Source organism: Rattus norvegicus, chromosome 9 (assembly GCF_036323735.1).
Source record: "Rattus norvegicus strain BN/NHsdMcwi chromosome 9, GRCr8, whole genome shotgun sequence".
Lineage (NCBI taxonomy): Eukaryota > Metazoa > Chordata > Mammalia > Rodentia > Muridae > Rattus > Rattus norvegicus.
Window position 1 is genome coordinate 733,180 of NC_086027.1, and position 20,368 is coordinate 753,547.

The following is a 20,368-nucleotide window of genomic DNA, read 5'->3' on the forward strand; positions in this document are numbered from 1 at the left end:
TATATGAGATCAAACAGAAGCCAGATTGCTTTTTTATGTTCAAATCCCCAATCTTTATTTAGCTGTCATGTTCTTACCTTTTCTGTAGACTTTGGCACTGTTTACAATTAATTTCAACTATTAATTTATAAGTGCTACCCCCACTTGAAAGCAGTCCCCTTGCCTTTCCTCTTTTTTCTTTTCTCTTCTGTCTCCTTCTTCTCTTTCTTTTTTATTTTTCAGACAAGGTCTCAGTATGTAGCTCAGGCTGGTTGTCTCAAACTCTCCACTCTTCTGCCTTAACCTCCCAGCTTTAGCTATGTAGACATGCCATACCACATGCATGTGTGACAATCTTTTCATTCAATCAGATTGTCTTTTCTGTAGCAGTGATGGCTTTTCCTTTATATAATAGGCTAAACATAACTTTCTTTCCCAATCCAATTATTTTTAAATTTTTAATTTAATTAATTACTTTATTTTTACCATTTCCTTCTATTCCCAGGAAATACAGTCAAATCATGGTGCTCTCAGACTCAGAATGACTTACAGATAGAAATCCCAAGTGTTTGCTGTGGCATTCAAGGCCCTTCAAGCCCTCTGGAAGGAGCTTTCCACCCACATGGGGCTGCCTCCTGTGTGTGCCCCTTGCCCATGAGGAGCCCTCAGGACCTGGCATTCTTCACGTGCTCATTCCTTTTTTCTTCCCTGTCTGGACTCTCTCTCCTCGAGGCCCCAGGACGTCCTGTGAGGTCTCTCATTCTCTCTTACATTCAGTAATTGCCCATCCATTGCACTCTCCTTGCCAGTTCTCTCAACCAACACTCTTTTTTAGTCTTGTTGTGGGTTAGCCTGATGTTAATTCAGCTTCCTCAGGAGGGCTGCCCTCAGGCTTCGAGCAGTCCATCAAACCTTCTCTCCATTTTAAGTGGTAAATAAAGGCTAGAGTCCATGACTGGGCAGAGGAGGGGAAAGGTGGGACTGGAGGTTCAATAGTGGAGGCAGGTCTAGAAGGAAGAGAGGACAAGAGGGGAAGGAGAGAGGGAGGACACAGAAGGAGGAAGCACAATGGACCAGAACCATGTGGCCAAACTGTTGGGAGCGATGCCCTTGAAGCCCCCATTATTGATGTTATTATTATGGTTAGAATTAAGTATGACTGGGTTCATGGAAAATCCCCAGCCAGCAGCAGAAGACTAATACAAATCTGGTGGTTAAGATGAATAATGAATGATAAAGTTGTGACCTTGGTGAGAAATACATCTGACGTCAAGATACCCAGTGTGATAACCTGTAACCTTTCTGAAAAACCAACATCCTGCTGACTAATAGATATGACAAACCTGTGACCTTTCTGACATCCTGTCAACATCAGCCGATTCCCTGACCACACGAATACCGTGTCCTTGGCCTGCATAAATGTTTCACACTTCCCCCCTCCCTCTGTTACCCCTGTTATGGTATAAATTCAGCCTTGGGAAAAATAGCCTTGATCAGACTCTTGTCTTGGCGTCCTTCTTCGTGTCTCTTGTCCCCTATTCTCTTCCAGGTACCCTCAGCACCCCTCGTTGACACCAAACCGCAAGTAGGAAGGGGGTCTTAATAGCTGGGGAATAAGTTAGTATAGTGTTGTATCTGCCCATTCGCAACACTGTGTATCTCAAAGTCTAGATGTTCTTTCTTCTACCTTCCTCAAAGGATTGTTGGTTCTTTCTAAAGGGCAGTGCCCCCCACTTCTACTCCCCCCTTGTTGCTTTGTAAGTCACATGTTAAAACATTTTGGCTAGATCTGGAAAGTCACCAAGTGTTATGGTTGAGAGAACTAGGCCTCAACTAAGGTCACAGAGTCTTGTAGGAATGAGAAGTACCAAAGTAGGCTGCCTTAATAAATTAGCCTGGTCTTATTTTTTTCCTAAATAGAAGGGTTCACATATGTATTCTTTTTTTTTCTTTTCTTTTCTTTTTTTCAGAGCTGGGGACCAAACCCAGGGCCTAAATCCCCAACCCCTACATATGTATTCTTGAACTAGCCTATTAGTGTAGAATCTTACAAATATGGGAAAATCCAGTGTTTTCCAACTAAAACATGTCCATCTATTCAAACAGAAATCATCTTGTCAGTTTAGTATAAGAGCTTAATCCCATATATGGATCATATATATCCACATATATAAAATATACCATACATATAATAGGCTAAGTGCTTAATGCCATATATATCTTCATTTATATCTTCCATTGAGAGTGGACTCAAGCTAATAATGGATCATAGCAGTAGAAATTTTGCCTATACCCATTACTTGATATGCAATATCTCAGTTATAATATATGAATGACATCACACTACTTACCAGAGGAACAACGGATAGAGGTGAAGAGATTATGATGACAACAGATCAAGGTTGTGTAATGCCCAAAATTAACCTGTATGCCTAACCTGCCCAGGGATCAGGTAACTTCCTGGAAGGCTAGAAATTGTAATTCTTAGAAAATAACAAAGTCCCATGGGAAAATAAGTGTCCTATAGGCTTGTCCTTATAAACCCCTGCTAGAGGCTATTCTCAGCTGGGAAATTCCAAGAAATGGTCCTGAGTAAAGTCTATCCCTTGGTCAATATTTAATATTTAAAGCTTGCTTTAAATTTGGCCCAAAGTGGTGGAGCTGGTTTTTCTGGGCAATCTCAGGATTAACAGTTGATAAAGAATATTCTACCATTATTGTAATTGTTCACTTGATTACCAAAGACACCTAGGGTCATAGGTAAGTAGTTCTGTTATCAGGTGAAATGATACTATGGGAGTATAGCCCCAACCAAATGACTGTACAGGATAATGCACGTCAAAAGCCCTAAGAATCCTGAGAAAGGGCAAGGCCTGGCCAGCAGTAGCTCCCTGATCTCTCTGATTTTATTATGAGCCAGGAGTCTGTCTTCTCAATGGGTTTTGTCCAGGGCTATGTACCAAGAGGACAACATCCAAACTTGGCAAGGATGGCTTTAGAGAAGCTGTTTTCTGTTCTGGACTTCTTAATGCATCTAAGTGAAGAAAACTATTCCTAAACACTCTACTACAGATATCCATCCCTTCCAGGCTCCATTGGCCAAGCTTAGTCCAGCTTTTGATAAGGGGTTATCAAGTTTGGTGAGAACCAATCATCATTTACCTGAATCTTAGAGCACACCTGGGATTTTGACAACAGGAGAGTAGCCATCTAGACAATGAATGTAGCTATATCAGGGTCTATATAGCATTTAGGCTGCCCCAGAGCTGTGTTACAAAATAACACATAAGGCAAATGGCCCTGAAGGCAATCCCCTAGTGCATTGTTTACTTTGAATAAAAATAACAATACCTCTTCTTGCTTGTGAAATACAGTTAACCATCCTCTCTGTGCACACAGTAGACTTACTTTAGTAATTCATTTTAATAGATTTCCACCAACTTCTCAGAATCCATTTCTGTTTCAAAAATAAAAGATAAAAATAGATTGTAACTGACAGGACTGTGGTCATATTTTCAGTAATTGTGCTAGAAGCATTTTATAGTAAGTGGATTTTTAATGTGGAAGACTGTATGAACTCCGCAGCTTAGTAGGGGTGAGATGACTTAATGGAGGTTGCTATGCACTCACATTTGAATCAACTCAAGGTCTGTCCCACAAAAATGTCCAAACTATGCCTGGGCTGCTTGTGTTTGAGTTGGAACCTCCCATTTTTCTGCTTTGGCTAGACTTGAATGATAAGAAACCTCATGCAGTTTGGAAAGGCAGGCTTGTCAGAGGCCATTGTCCTGGATGTTGTAGCTCAGATGTGTATATAAGTCTTTCACATTGCTGGCTGCATGTGCACAGAAGCTATCTATAAAGATTTCCTAGGAGCTCTCATTTTGGGGACATGGCAGAAATCTAGTACTCCCTACTGTTAGCCCATTTGGCCTTTTGGACAGTTGTCCTGGCAACCGTGCTCCCTACTCTTGTAAAAGTCACAGAGTTTCAGATTTTTTTTAAATTGGCTATTTTATTGATTTGCATTTCAAACGTTATCTCCTTTCCCAGTTTTCCCCTCTGCAAACCTCCTATCCCATTCCCTCTTACCCTGCTTCTTTGAGGGTGTTCTCCCACCTGCCCATCTACTCCCTCCTCCCTGTCTTAGCATTCCTCCACACTTGGGCATCAAGCCTTCACAGGACCAAGGGCCTCCCCTCCCACTGATGCTTGACAAGGCCCCTTTAGCTCTTTCAGTCCTTCCCCTAACTCCTCCACTGAATCAGTAAGTCCCTGTGATCAGTAAAATGGTTGGCTTTGAGCATCTGCATCTGCATTGGTCAGATTCTGGCAGAGCCTCTCAGGAGACAACTGTATTCGGCTCCTGTCAGCAAGCACTTCTTGGCATCAACAATAGTGTCGGGGTTTGGTAGCTGTATGTATATGGGATGGATCCCCAGGTGGGACAGTTTCTGGATGGTCATTCCTTCAGTGTCTGCTCCATTCTCTGTTCCTGTATTTCCTTTAGAGAGGAACAATTCTGGGTTAAAAGTTTGGAGATGGGTGGGTGGCTCCATCCCTTAACCAGGGGGCAATGCCTAACCTCTGATTTAGTTTTGACAGGTTCTCTCTCTCCTTTGTGGGGTATTTATTGTTTTCCTCATCAAATCCAGACAGGTCATACCCATTTGCTTTTATACCCAAATTCACCTTACATCACACACACCCACTCACACACTCATATACACTCACACATAAACTCATATATATATATTTTTTTCACATACACAAACTCATGTACCTGTATACACTTTCTAGATTCTGTGAGACTAGTGTTCAGCCAACTCTGGGATCTGTCTGTCTCCCTCATTCTCCACAGTACTGAGGTTACAAACACGTCGGCACCATGCCTAGTTTTCAGGTGGGTTCTGTGCATTTGAACTCAGGTCCTCATGCTTGCACAAAAATAATTTCACCACTGAGCCATCTCTTCTGTCCCTCTAATTTGTTGACTTTTGACAAAAGCCTGGCAGGTTAAAACAGGATTTGTAGACCATGTTCTTCCACTAGCAGGCTGTCAAGGTTTTTCCAGCCTTTTAATTCTTTAATTGGTAGAAAAAAATGAACATGATCAAGTCTCTTAAATGGTAATGTAAAGGTGCTGCTTACTGCCTTGTTCACTGTGGCCTGCTCAGCCTGTTTTCTTACAGCACAAAGGACCACCAGCCCAGGGATGGCCCCATCCACAATGGTCTGGGCCCTCCCACATCAATGGCTGATGAAGAAAATGCCTTACAGGCTTGCCTACAGCCCAATGTTACAGAACATTTTTAAGTTGTGGTTCTCTCCTTGGATTGACATAAAACTAGCTAGAATATAAATGTTGACCAAAAAACTTTTTGAAACCTAACTGATAAGAAAATCTGATGTTTTAATTTCCAAACTTAAGTACCAAATTTTTCATTTCTAATTCAGTATTCTTGACTTTTAGCCTGGGAGTCTTTCAAGTAGGGATTTATAAGGAATTCGTGGTAATGAGAGCTAATGACAAGCTGTTTGAGTCTTCTGTTTGAGAGTTGAACTGCTTCCTCACAGATCCACAGTACAGAGGTGAGACCAGTGTCAGTCTGACCCTTCTTTGGCCTTTCCAAATAGATCACACACACACACACACACACGTGTGTGGAAAGAGAGAGATTGGTCAATTAATTTATAGAAAGTGTGGTTTCAGTTTATATTCTAGTAGAATATAGTTGATAAAACACTTAAAATAAAACATGCATACATACATGACAGGAAAAACCACACATAAAATGACATTAGGAACTAACCTGGGTTGGCTTGTTACCACCCCATAAGTGCTAAGAGCACACAGTAAGCTCCTTGGGTTAGATGAAGATGTTTTAAAATAATACAATTCACAATAGGACTATTAAGAAACAGAAGAAAGATTTATTTGAAAAAAAAGAGCTCTTTTCTCCTCCTCCCCCCCCCCTCTCTCTCTTTCTCTTGGGAGGGAATAGGGAGGCAAAGTTTAGAACAGAGGCAGAAGGAACACCCATTCAGAGCCTGCCCTACATGTGGCCCATACATATACAGCCACCAAACTAGATGAGATGGATGAAGGGGCTTGAGACCCCATATGAACAACAATGCCAACCAACCAGAGCTTCCAGGGACTAAGCCACTACCCAAAGACTATACATGGACTGACCCTGGACTCTGACCTCATAGGTAGCAATGAATAGCCTAGTAAGAGCACCAGTGGAAGGGGAAGCTCTTGGTCCTACCAAGACTGAACCCCAGTGAACGTGATTGTTGTGGGGAGGGCGGTAAAGGGTGGAGGATGGGGAGAGGAACACCCATATAGAAGGGGAGGCAGCAGAGGGGTTAGGGGGCTGTTGACCCGGAAACTGGGAAAGGGAATAAAAATTGAAATGTAAATAAGAAATACTCGGCTCCCAAATCCCGTGGGAGAGAGAGCTCACCGCCGAAACAGGTGGGCACTCCTGAGACTGCAGAGCAGAAGAGACCACCAACACTGCCCACCCCTGCCCACATCCCTGGCCCAAGAGGAAACTGTATACGGCCTCTGGGTTCCCTTGGATAAGGGCACAGGAGCAGGGCTGTATCAATCCGCTGCGTCTGAAACACCGCCAGAACCTGAAGAGACCGACCAGATAAACAGTTCTCTGTACTCTTGAAGTTCTAGCCAGAGCAATCAGACAACAAAAGGAGATCAAGGGGATACAGATTGGAAAAGAAGAAGTTAAAATATCACTATTTGCAGATGATATGATAGTATATTTAAGTGATCCCAAAAGTTCCACCAGAGAACTACTAAACCTAATAAACAACTTCAGCAAAGTGGCTGGGTATAAAATTAACTCAAATAAATCAGTAGCCTTCCTCTACGCAAAAGAGAAACAAGCCAAGAAAGAAATTAGGGAAACAACAGTCTTCATAATAGACCCAAATAACATAAAATACCTCGGTGTGACTTTAACCAAGCAAGTAAAAGATCTGTACAATAAGAACTCTTTTTATGTATTCCCTTACATTGTGACAGGTAAAATGCAGTACTGGCTGATACAGCCCAAAATCAACTGATTAACTCACCATTTCCTATCATGATTGCTCTAAGCAAAGTTTTATGGATCACTTTTAGGAACCTCTGGGCTTTACACTATTACTGTAGTTACTTTTGACAAGAAAGAGTTTGCCTATTTAATAGGATGTAGCGCTTTTGCTATAAATTATCCTTTCAATTGATAGTTTGTAGTTCTTAAAACTTGCCGGAAAATTCCTGAACTGGAAATGACTTACAGGTGGAGACATGAAAACCCAGTCACTTTCCTGCCTTACAAAAAGAACAGCTAAGAAGGCCAAGCAACTTATTCAACTGTTCTCTGTCACACTGACAGACCAATTACAGCACACCAGTCCTTCTGCTCCAACGACGCGAGTCCACAGCCCCGCCCGCCGCGTAGGACTAGGAACGCGCAAGCGCCCTGCAAGTTGCGGGCGAACATCCGCGATCCGCTCTAAGCATCAAACGCTGTCCTATGATCGAATGCAGGCAAGCACACTGGGATGCGCATGCGCTCTCCGCGCCACCCACTATACCCACCCTTCCCTTGTTGACTGACACCAGCTCGAAACTCAGGCATCACACTGCGCTTGCGGGAAAAGGAGGATGAGGGTGGGTCGCAGCTGTGGGCGGAGCCGGAGACCGGGACCCAGCCGCGCAAGCGCAGTGGTTTAGCCGGCAGGAAGCTGGGAGCGCGGGGGTGGGGCTGACGCGCGTGGGCGGGGCTCGGGCCGCCGCGCTTTGTGCTGCGGCTGGCCGGCGGGGCAGGCCCCGGACCCGTGCGGTTCCTGGGCATGGTGAGCAAGGGGCTGCTGCGCCTTGTCTCTTCAGTCAACCGCAGGAAGATGAAGCTTCTGCTGGGCATCGCGCTGTTCGCCTACGCCGCCTGTGAGTGTGTGCATGGTGGGCGGGAGCCCATTCATTCCCGCGCGGCGGGTAGCGGACGCTGCGGCCGAGCGGCCGGCTGTTTAGGGCCGGGAACCGGTTCACCGCTTCCACGAGGCTGAACTTGTGCAGTGGAGCCTCTGGCCGCTTTACTTGCAGCCCGCTTCCGCGTAGGTCCGGCGTCAGACCCGTGGCCGGTGTTGGGGCCTTTGCCATGGGCGCGGTGGTCACGTTCCCCAAGCTGTAGACACTGCGGACTCGGCCAACCTCGCTGCGCCCGCCAGCTCTTACTGACCTGATCCTCTGTGCTGTCCAGGGTTAGGGTTAGGGCGAACCTGGAGAGTGTGGCACAGGGACATCCATGGGGACGGTGCTGGTTCAGTAAGATAAAAATACTATAACTATTGGCAGTGCCCCTACTTCGACTGTTTGATCCGCAGGAAAATTACTCAGCAGCCGATTGTTGCCATTCTCCGTGGATGTCCTGTGTGGCGGTGCTCCGATGTCTAGGCGCACACTGCCCCCGCTCCCCGCACCGCCAGGTACTCCTCCAGCGTGTCGCGGAAGGAGGCACAGCTTAAGGGGCGGGCGGGGAGGGTGTCATTGGATCCTCAGCCTGGCTATCTGGAGGGGCCCTCAGCTTCTCAGAGAAGTCAAAGTCTAGTTTTGGGGGTTTTGTTTGTTTGTTGTTGTTTTTGAACTGTGCAACTGGGATATAACAGCTGCTATTAATACTTTACCAAGTACCAAAATTGGGCTAAAAATAGCTATCAGAGTGAACTCCTTCTGAATCCTGGCCACCCAGGCAAACATACTCAAATGAAAACTGGTAAGTGATTGAGTTTCCAGGGTCTGATTCCCAGGTGAGTAGGTACTTCCGGAAATTCAGTTCAACTGATGGGATGAAGGGGTTAGTAGGATGCAGACTGCCTGCTGTAGATGAGCTGTTCCAGGAGGAGGGGAAGGGGGAGGAGGAGGAGCCAGGAAGCTATAGAAAGGCTTCTGGTTCCTAGGAGAAGTTTTAGAACTGGGTTGCTTGGTAGATCTGATTGGTTTCTGCTATGAAGGAAGAATTAGCCTCAAGTGTGATCTGTACTGAAAAAGATGATATTCAAGGGAAAAAAACCCTTACAGCTGAGTAATTATTACTGTTTTATTAGTAATGCCTAATAATGAAGTTTTAAGCCAGCCATTCATTTGACCAGCATGTTTCACTCAGTCTTCAACATTGTCAGTTGTTGACAGTAGCAGCAGGGCACAGCATGGAGTGCAGAAACATCAGGGTTTTGCCAGGACGGTACAGAACACAGACCCAGTAGTTCAGCACATGGATTGCAGAAACATCAGGGTTTTGCCAGGACGGTACAGAACACAGACCCAGTAGTTCAGCACATGGAGTGCAGAAACATCAGGGTTTTGCCAGGACGGTACAGAACACGGACCCAGTAGTTCAGCACATGGAGTGCAGAAACATCAGGGTTTTGCCAGGACGGTACAGAACACGGACCCAGTAGTTCAGCACATGGAGTGTAGAAACATCAGGGTTTTGCCAGGATGGTACAGAACACGGATCCAGTAGTTCAGCACAGCGCTTGCACCCCTGAGTGCATCAGAATCACCAGTGGGATTTAAAGCACTTTGTTCTGTGTTCAGCAGGTCTGAGATGTGGCCTGGTAATTCCGTTTTCAATAGCTTGGTTTAGCGAGTAGTTTCTTGTTTGTTTGTCTTTTATTTTGTTTGTTTCACCCTGTAGTCTGGAGTGGCTTCAGAGTCTCAGAACCCAGAAGTCTTTCAGAGGGAGGCAGTGCTTTGAGAACCGTTTGCTTGGAAAGAGAAAGTCATGAATCCAGTATTCATGTAAAAAAAGTTAAGTTTACAAACTGATGTGATGGGAGGAGATGGGTTAGCAGTCAAGCATGTTGGATTCCCTGAGAAACCAGGATGTGAGCTGAGAATGAAGGATGTGTAGGGGTTAACAGGAAAGAATACTTTCCAGCTGGAGCAGCACTTGCACAGGTCCTTCTGCAGGGGAGATCAAATAGTAGTCTACTAATGCATGGGAGAGCATGTTCTGGGAGTGTGAGATTGCAGCACAGCAAGGCTACCCAGACAGGCAGGGACTAGAGCAGGGAGGTCTTGGTACAGCTCAGAGAATGGGTGTTGGGTATACTGTGAGGGCTTAAAGACTGGTTGAAGATAATATTACTAATGAGTGGTAGCAATAAGTCTGGGTTGCTTTGCCAGGAAAATGTTACAGAGCTTCTGATTGGTCATAATAAGATTCTAAAACTGTAGTCTGGTGGCACCTGTGATTTCTTTTTAAACAAAATACCTTTTACTATTTGACAGTTTCACATGTAAACAGTGTTTCATATACACCCCTACCACCATTTCCTCTCCCCTAGATATCCCAAACTCCTTTCTTGTTGTTAGTAATGAATGCACTGAGTGGTTACTGCTACCTGGTCAGTGTTGACCCATCTTGTTGACTTGATCTTGAATAGGTAACTGCAGCTGCAGTGACTTCATGGTTACAGTGGTTGTGATGTGTCCTAAAGACAGTATTTCACAGCACTCCTCCTCATCCTTCGGCCCTTTGGTTTGTTCTTTCCTCCTGTTCTTTAAGATATTGCCTGATGTTGGGGGACGGAGCTGTGCACTTGAGGGACTAATTGTCCCCACTGTGGCCAGATCTCTTAACTGCAGAGAGAAGCTGCTCTGGCCAAGGGCAACACACTAACCTATGGGTCTGAGCATAGATATTCAGAAGCAGTTTGACAGCATGTCTTCCCAGCAGAACAGAACCACAGTATTAGGTTTGGCCCTGGAGCCTGCTTCTGAGCCTTGGCCTTTTAACCAGGTTTATAGCACTAGGTCTGAATCCTTTCCTGTGGGGCATGCTTGAAACCAATCCAGGGCAATTCATTGGGTTACCCCCTAAGTTTTGTAACACTGTCACATCTTGCACAGAAGGTTGGTATTATAGCATGAAGGTTGCCTGCAAGGATACCATCTAGGTCATATCTCCCCCAGGAGCCTGTGCAACCCCTTTGCCACTATGAAATGTAATTAAAAGGGAGGATGATTTGACATCGTTTCCAGCTTGATTTCTCTGTCCTGTAGCCAAGTGTATCATCTTTGGCAGTGAGATTTTATCATCTAGTTCTGGTATGCCTAGGTTTTCTAATCTCTGTTTCTCCTTATTAATAATCCTACTGTTCTGTTATAACAGAACTTTGCTGTCACCTTATACAATGCACAAATACTCCCAATTATAACACCTTTACCTTTAGTCTGCTTTCTATATTTTTTTTCTCTTTCATCAGAGCTCAAGCTGTGCGAGCCCTCTTCTTTTTCCAGCACTGCTCTTGCTGTAGTAGACCTGCTGTACTTGCTCTCATACAACTTGTGTGCCAGGGTAGTCTGGGTCACCCTAGACTAACTTACCGTTGCACATGAATTCTTTTTCCTAGCCTTTGCCTCAGACCATGTAGTACTTCAGTGTGCATTAGGCAGTGCACATTGAAAGAGCCCAGTAACTCCCCAAGGGAATGAATTGAAATTCACTGCAACTTTCCATGTAGCTGGCACAGGTTCAAAATGCTTACCCATAGTGCTTTTGGTTCAAAATGCTTACCCATAGTGCTTTTGGTTTTTAGCCTGGATAGAACTGAGAAATACCTGATGAGTTTTTGCAAGGCTTATAGTCAGATAACCTCCTCGAGATGTCAACAGTCAACAGCCTCCTCTGCTGCCATCCTCCCTGCACTTAGCAGTGGACACTGCTTCTGGCATAATTTCAATGGTTTCAGTCTTATTATACCTCTGAATTTTATGCTTCTTGATTTTTCCAAATTGAGCTGAAATTCATGACTTCATTCTTTGGAAAGTGATCGGGTGTTTGCTTTCTTTCTCCTTTACTATACACTTGTTGACCCTATCCCCACGTCTGCACGGTATATTTGAGATCATGTGGCGTTTGCATGTGTGACTGCTGCTGGAGGAGAGCCATGTCCTGTGTGTGTGTTCTTGGCTATCTCTCCCACCCGCTTTTGAATGTGCCTTCTCTCTCTGTACTATGGCTGATTTTACTTTTTGTTCCCCAGTTGTTTTTGTCTAGATTTTAAGTATTAGGGCATCCTTGTGTTGTCACCTTCCAGAAGTGTGGCTAGGGTTAGGCTGCCAGCCTCAGAGTTCCCATCTGCCTGGCTCTGCCTCTGATCAGGGACTTTTGACACTTTATCCACAGTGCCTTTTTGCCTTATATTTAGAGACTGAAGGTAGATTCCAGAAAAGCATTTTTTTTTCAGAATCTGAAAGCATTTCCCATTCCTTCTCAGCTTCTAGTATTATTAGAGAAGTGTGAAGCCAGTTCTTCTTTTTTTCTCGGAGCTGAGTACCGAACCCAGGGCCTTGCACTTGCTAGGCTAGCGCTCTACCACTGAGCTAAATCCCCAACCCCATTGAAGCCAGTTCTAATGTTTCTGGAAAATGTCAGACTCTGCCTTGTGCCCCTGTTAGGCACTGTTTCCAACCACTTTCCTCTTCTCTAATAACACTTTTTTTTTCTTCTCTACTTGGTGTCCTTGAATAGTGGCCGTGTCCACAGCCTGCCAGGGACAGAGCAGACATGCTGATCCTCATCTTTGGGCCAGTGTTCTGATAGGAAAGTAAGCTAAGTTGTTCCTATGGGCTTCTCTTCATCTGGTTTGGCAATGAGCCATGGTTAAGGTGATGGAGCAATTCAATTCCTCTCCATCTTGTCTTTGAGACTGGCCTCTCACTGGCCCTGGAGCTCACTGTTGTGCTAGACTGACTGGCCACCAAGTCCACGCATCCTCCTGTTTCTCCTTCCCTAGCATTGGGATTATATAGACTTGCACTGCCATGCAAGCTCTTTTACTTAGTGTCTGGGAATCCAAATTCAAACCCTCTGTGCTTGTGTGGCAAGCAGTTTACTCACTGAGCCATCTCCTCAGCCTGTTTTTATTTGTTAAATATAGAATCCAGTAAGTATGTGTTGCATTTTGTTTGGTTGCTATGTCTCAGATTTCTGGAATGATATTATACACACGTGCGTACACACACACACACACACACACACACACATTTCTCATGGTATTTGCCATTTCTGAAATTTAAAACCCACATCTGTTGTCCTATACAACACTCCAATTTTGGATTTATATGATTGCTTCATTGTTATTAAATTTGGCTGTGCATTCTATTATGAACTGAGGATAAAGCTCAGTGGCATAGTGGTTATAGAGCACCAAAAACAGTTTTCCTAATTAATGCTAAATTAGGGGACAATTATGTTGAGTTGGTTCTTCTGTTGATGATCCAAACCTGATGGACCGGAAGGGCTGGCTGTCACATTGCTTCACTTATAAGTGCATGTCCCAAACATAACTGTAGGGTGATTCTTGAGGCTACAAGTATCTGGTTCTTCTGCCTGATCTAGTATTTATATGGGAGGTTTGCAGGTGGTAATTTTCTAATTTAGTTAATCCTTCTGCACTTACTGTTATCTTTCCAGAACAAACTTTGTGTCCTTCCCTTTTCTCTCACTCTATGGTTTAGTTTCCAGTAGGTAACTGCTGTTGCCAGAATTACTTGGCTTTAGAGCAAGAGAAGTGCATTCTGCCATCTTGTTCTCATGGCTGAGGGGGAAAAAGGTGTGCAAGGATTTATGGAGGCCACCCCTGTTTATTGATGTGTAGCAATCCTCTGAACAGTGCTATATTTTAATGGACCAGTATCCTAGCAGAGAGGCTAGGGTTCCAAATGCTGCTGTAGCCGATAGACATCTGTACAGGCTTCCGCCCTTTGTGAGACGGGCCCTAACCTCAAGGACATATTTGCATTTTTTTTAATGCAAGTGTGAATATAGGAATCATGGTTTCCTTTTGTGGGCTTTTAGATTCATTGATTAAAAAAGAAGTTTGAGGACCATTTTATTAGAAAGAGGAAAACAACAAGGCAGGCAAGCTATAAATCCCCCATAGCAACTGGGAAGAGAGGGATAGAAAAGATGAAAAGAGGAAGTCATGAAAGTAGGTGGGCTCAGTGCTGAAAGGTTGTACATAACTGCACTGCAGTGGTGGGGTTTCTTTAGAGAAAGAGTTGCTTAGAATTTGGGCCAGTATCTAGAAATAGAGATGGGGGGAAAGAAATTACAGTTTATGAGTTAGACTGCAGAAAGCAGACAGGCTAAGTAATGAAGCAGCCTGAGGGAGAGTGAGGGGGCAGGGCCAGATTCTTCAGCCATAAGAAGGCCCAGAGTGTCCTGATCGGCAAGCTTAGGGTTTTGACCAGTATCCAGAAATCAGAGAAGGGAAACAGGTTACACTTGCATTAGAACTCCAAGGAGCTGGCTTAGAGGACTTAGCAGTAAGGTTGCATACACACCTGCATGGAGGGAAGGACTTTGGGATGTATGTATAGGTACATCCCATTGAAAGGTTAGTTATTGTTGCCAACTTTCATGAAGGGCGAAGGGGTGGTCTTCTGGGCAGGTGATTGACAGACCCACTTGAATTAACTCTTGAGAAAGCAAGCAACAGTGTCTTTGTAATATATAATTTGGAGGAAATTTGGAAGGGCAAGTCTCTACTTAGAGCTAGAGATGGGGCTTAAACTTCTATTGGCTTCTGGGATTGTTATGCCAGTGCTACCTTTGGTGGTTTGAATGGGAATGGCTCCCATATCGATGGTGGAACTGTTTTGGGGAAGGTCTAGAAGGTGTAGCTTTATTGGAAGAGGTGTTAGATTAGTGGTGGGCTTTGAGGTTTCAGAAGCCCAAGCCATTCCCAGTCTCTTGCTCTCTCTTTCTACAACTTGTGGATCAGATGTAAATGCTCAACAGCTACTGCTTCAGTGACATGCTTGCCTGCCCACCACCATGCTCCCTACCATGACGTGTGGATTTATCCTTCAAAACTATAAGCTTACAATGAAATGATTCCTGTTTTAAGTTCCCTTGATCATTTTGTCTTTTACAGCAATAGAACAGTAACTAAGACACCGCCTAACACTATTCCTCACAGTTTTAATCTGCACTTTCCTTGTTGCAGATGTTTGAAAGCTGTTGATAGACCTTTTCTGTTGACTTTTTAATACACTTTCCTCTCATTTGTTGGAACTCTGTTGAGGTGTTAGCTTTCCTTTGTGTTGTAAATGACAGTGTCTCAAGCCTGGTGAGATAGAATGCAAGGATATATTTGGTTTTGTTCTGGGTTCTTGGCACAGTTGTCCTAAACCTGTGGAGTATTCTGAGTGACAAGAATATTTTCTGTTCCCTTTTAACATACTCAAGTGTATGCCAGTGAGTTGGTTTAGTCTGGGACCCCAGTTTCCCCAGACAGGCGGGTCCTAAGAAAGACTGCTATTGAGTTAGAAGTGTCAGCCCCAGTCACTGGACACTGAGCTTGGTAGTGAGGTTTGAGTTTCCTGGTTGAGTTGATGAAGCTGCTTAGAAGGCATCAGGGAGGGCATGGATGCTACCCAGTTCTTCTGACCTTGGCTTATGCTGCTGCTTCATTTGACTTTCTGGTTATATACTTTATAAACAAACTGGCAAATTATTAATTATAAACAGAGTGCTCTTAGAGTTCTATAGCTACTCTTACACTGAGGGAGGGGGTCACAGGAGCTCATGGTTTGCAGTTGGTCAGCTGTACAGGAAGCCTTAGAGCACAGAAGGTTTTTCAGATGAGAACAGCTCCATAGCCTAAAGCCCTTTGCCTGTGAGGTAGCAGAATAAACTCTTTTGTTGGGAATCCAGGTTGGCAATTAGAGAGTTGGTGAGTGGTTTCCTGGAGTGGAAAAAGTCCACACATTTGATATCAGCTCTCCATTATCAACAGTTTCCTGTTTCTCATATCATTCTTTAGAACTTGCTCATGATGGAGTGCCAAGTGCCTCAGAGAAACAGGCCACCAGAAGAACAGTGCATTCTCAGTACAAGGGCAGCGTTCAGCATTTGGATATTGGAGTTGAAGGTAAAGGGGAACCTGAGCAAGAGGTACAGGATGCAGGGCATGAGGAGTCTGAGTTCTGGGGTCCACAAAGGCAGTCCACAGAAGATCGGTGGGCTTGGTGAAGGACCTCATATTGGCCTCTCCGTCTTGAATGTTCCCTCTTGTGGGTGCTGTCTGATATGGTAGACCTACTAGAGGGTTTCAGCCCTGACACTAGCTGTAGACTGACCATGGTCTGGAATTCAAATGAGAAAGTGGAGCCCTGGGAAGTGATTGGGTCATAGCATTAAATGTCTTATGGATATTAATTCCCATAGAGCTGGTTTGCAAGTCCACCATGTAACTACATGTTAAGAACATGCTATCCATGATCTATGAGCTCTCCTAAAATAAAAGCCTATTTATCCTCATGGTTCTTAGCCTCTGACCTGTATGAAACACAGTTAAGTTGTTTATAAGTCATGAAGTCTGTGGAACTTGGTCACAACTGCCTGAGCTGACTCACAAATACAGGAAAGTTTGTTGTGACATCAAAGGGCTCTCATGAATAAGCTTCTAGTTACTAAGACAAGTCACCAGATTCTCTGTGTGCACTGAACACACATTTACTCCTCCTTTGCCTTTTAAAAATGTCTTTATATTCTGCAAATGTGATGGGTTTAAGAACACCTGAGAGAGTAGACTTGAGCTCGAAGGGAAGGAAGGAGCAGTCTTTAGGACTGTCTCTCTTTGAAAGTGATTCCATTTGTCCTTCAGGAAATTCTAACTTGGGACAAGCTTTGCTATTTTCCTTATAAAATGAAATGTCTGTGCTCCATATTTTCCAGGGATAAATAGATACTTAAAACCTATTGTGCAGAAAGGCCAGAATGTATAAAGAACTAAAGGCTTTTATTGATGAGTAACATGGAAACAAAGGCACTGCTGGGATGGGTTTCACATGAAGGAACTTGCAGGCCAGAAGGGTAGTGAAGCTCTGCTCAGATTGACTTTCAGATTTATTGACCAGTTTTTTTCCTTCCTGGTTTAGCTATTTTGAGTTTCTTTGACCAAAATAAGTAAGTAAAGTAGAACAACAGAAAACACTTGGCCTCTTAAGTCTGTTTTTCAAAGGGGATCTAAACGTGCTAGAAAAGAAAAACAGTGTTGTCAGGGTGTTGAGATCTTGCAGTGGTATTTCTAGTATCTTTGAGAGTTTTTATATCATTTCCAGAAACTGAAAACAGAACATGACATAAATACTGAGGGTGCTGGATTCATTTATGCCTTTGTTTAATGAAGGGAGCAGGCAGCTAGGTTATGTCAGCAGCAGCAGCAGACATAGGTGTGGGGGTGGGTGGCTCAGCTCTAAACCTAGACCTGAGATGCCCATTGGAGCCAGTGATAGGCAGGCCTCGTGGGATGACCATGAACTAACTGTAAAGGGTCCTCTAAAGGAGACTCTGCCAAGTTAGGATCTCTTTCTCTTACTTTCCTTTGTGACTGTATAGTTTACTTCTAATTCTCTGTTCTCTTTACTCCAGCACACCTTCTTTACTTAACAAGCCACAGTAGCTGTCTCGGCTTCTTTTTTTTGTTGTTGTTGTTCTTTTTTTTTCCGGAGCTGGGGACCGAACCCAGGGCCTTGCGCTTCCTAGGTAAGTGCTCTACCACTGAGCTAAATCCCCAGCCCCTCAGCTTCTTTTTTTTTTTTTTTTTTTTCTTTTTTTTTTCGGAGCTGGGGACCGAACCCAGGGCCTTGCGCTTCCTAGGTAAGCGCTCTACCACTGAGCTAAATCCCCAGCCCCAGCTTCTTTTTTTATGAATGATGGTTTATTTGCCTTTTGGGGCTTTGATCTTCTGCACATAGAAACTCCAGCTCCTTGCCTTGGAGCACATAGCTCTGCCACACTGTCCTGGTCTTGAGGCAACACAGGTGAGAAGCTTTGCCCTGCTGGAACTACTCCTCCAGAAGACTGCTGATCTTGGCATTCTTTTTCCTTTCGTCATATTTCTTTTGAATTTTGTTCAATCATTTTTGTTTAAAATTTCTGTCTCCTCAGCAGTCAGCTTGGCCCCCTTCCTATGGCCCAGGGCAGTGCATAGTGGGAATGTACCACTGCCGGTATGGTGTGCTGTCAATAAGCACAGTGCAGTTCTTCACCAGGGTCTTGGTGCGGACGAACTCGTTACTGGATGGATTGTAGACAACATCAATGATCCTTGTTTTTTAAGTACAACACTCAGAGCCCCAGGAAAGGTTCCCCACATCCAATCTCATGGCACGGTACTTCTTATTGCCTCCTCGAACTCGGACTGTTTGTCTGTGTGTATGCGGCAAGAGCCAGTCTTCGTGTTGGTGAGCTGGCCATCCCAGCTCATACTTTCACTTCTTGTGGTAGGGTTTCTCTTAACCCCAGTCTTGAGGTGCTTGTGCCACTTGTCCCAAGAGATACCCATTGCTCAGCGCTGGCTGGAGAGAGGAAGCCCAAAACTTCACAGTCCGGTTTTTCCTCTGGTTCTTAATATGGTGCAGTACCCCCAAACCCCCCAGTGAGGCATTCTGTGCCCTCTTCAGCTACCCCTACCCCACTGTGTTCTTTACCTCTATATCTGCAGCAGTAATGGGTTCCAGAAAAGGAGTGGTAGCCAAAGTGAGGCGTTGGATGGGGAATGTGCTCTATTTACAGATGGGGAAACTGAAGAATACAGCAGTTATATCTTTTTCTCTATCTAGACTGACAGTGACTCTGTTGTATCAGGTAAGGACCAAAAATTCCTATGACATTTTTTAGCCTTTAGGTAGGTTTATTTTAAAATGATGATAAAACATCCTGTATAACAAAAAATTTACCACTTTAGCTATGTTTTTATGTGTTGGGATCTGGTCCAGCCTGTGTTTTAACTGTTTCTAAATATATGGTTCAGCAATGCTATGTATTTTCACATGATTTTATATCCAGCCCCCAGGACATTTTCATGTACCCTAACTGGTGCTGCAAACCTGTTTAATAGCTCCCCAGCCCTCGCTCCAGCATCAGGAAGTTGTGCTTTGTATCACGTGAATATGATTATAAAAAGACCTTCCTTTCCATGTACTCACACACTGTGTATGTGAGTGTGTGCGTGTGTTTCCCTGGCTTAGTTACTTAGGTTCATCCACACTGCAGCATTAGAATCCCCTTCAGTCTAAGTGCTATTCTACTGTGTTTACTCATCACTTTCTGTTTATTCACATATCAGAACATAAATACTCAGCTTGTTCCCACCTTCATACTGTTGACAGTGATGCTGCATGGGCATACTTGCTTTCAATTATTTTTTAATTAATTCTTTGAGAATTTCATAATGCATGCAGTGTATTTGATCATACTTTCCTCCTATTCCTCCATGTAATTTTTTCTTTTAATACAATTTTATTTATATTGGTGATTGTGTACACAAACTAGTATGAGCGCGAAGGTCAGAAGCTAACTTTTGGGGAGTAGTCTACTTTCTAGCTTATCTTAAAGTTCTCTTGTTGTTTCTGTTGCTGTATTGTGTGCTTCAGGCTAGCTGTTCCTGAGCTTTGTCAAGTCTTCTGCACAGTGCTGGGATTACAGCTGTGTGCCACCTTACCAGCCTTTTTAAAGTGGGTTCCAGGAAATGCTTGTGTGTGCTTTTATGTTGAGGTAAAAATTAAAAAGGAGACATTTTCTATCAGTTCCTGCCAGCCAGATCTGCTCACTCTGGCTGCATGTAGTCTGCAAACTGCCCTCCGCCGGCTGTCTCCCTTTTGGCCTCTCCCTCTCCTAGGTGGTAGTTATCACCTCTCTCATTCCTCTTCCTCCTCCCTCCTTCCTAGACTTTTCCCCTCCTACCCTTCTTTCTCTTCCAATGATAGTCTTTGTCTTCTCCTGGACCCACCTTGCTGCATAATGACATCATACTACACTTTTACCTCCTAAGTTCCAGTTCTTTTAGCTCTATACTCAGAATTAGAATAGGCAGGTTATACTGTGTTTTGAATTTGTAAAGAACCATCCATTTTTTCCAGAGCAGCTGTCTCTGTTCTTCCCACCACTAAGATAGAGACCCAACCCCTAGCTCATTCTTTTGTTATGGCAGCCATCCCAATGGTCCTGAGGCAGCTCTAATGGGATGCAGACAGTGCAGGAGGGAGCAGAGGGTACAGTCAGCTATATATATTTGTGGATACCTTATTAGAGATCAAACCAACCATGACTGAAGATAGTAAAAAACGGTACTGAACATACACATATTTTTCTTCTGATCAATCCCCAAACAAAAAGCATAAATATAATAATTAGTATTCACATTGTGTTAGAGATGATTTAAAGTGTATGTTAGGTTATATACAAATATACAGGGAGGGGGACTTGAGCATTTGTGAATTTTTCATTCCTGAGAGGAGTCCTGGAACCTTGGCACCATGGAGACCAGAGAGAACTGGATTTGGTTAGATTGAATT

At 44.0% G+C, this 20,368-nt stretch overlaps 1 protein-coding gene and 1 pseudogene across 19 annotated transcripts in view; one reads left to right on the forward strand and one right to left on the reverse strand.

Moving 5' to 3' along the window:
• Nucleotides 1–7,749: 7,749 nt before the first annotated feature.
• Nucleotides 7,750–20,368, forward strand: part of Uxs1 (UDP-glucuronate decarboxylase 1) — a 77,382-nt gene continuing 64,763 nt past the window's right edge. For 4 of the 19 annotated variants that reach the window (XM_017596271.2, XM_017596272.3, XM_063266638.1 and 1 more), the window contains exons 1-2: nt 7,801–7,939; nt 8,377–8,478. In XM_017596271.2, the coding sequence (XP_017451760.1) occupies nt 8,439–8,478 (40 nt within the window). In that variant the 5' untranslated portion in view covers nt 7,801–7,939; nt 8,377–8,438. Of the gene's footprint in view, nt 7,940–8,376; nt 8,479–15,831; nt 15,940–20,368 lie in introns of all 19 variants that reach the window. The other 15 variants (XM_008766751.3, XM_039083019.2, XM_063266634.1 and 12 more) reach the window with 10 other exon arrangements.
• Rps8-ps14 (ribosomal protein S8, pseudogene 14) lies at nt 17,731–18,357 on the reverse strand (annotated as a pseudogene).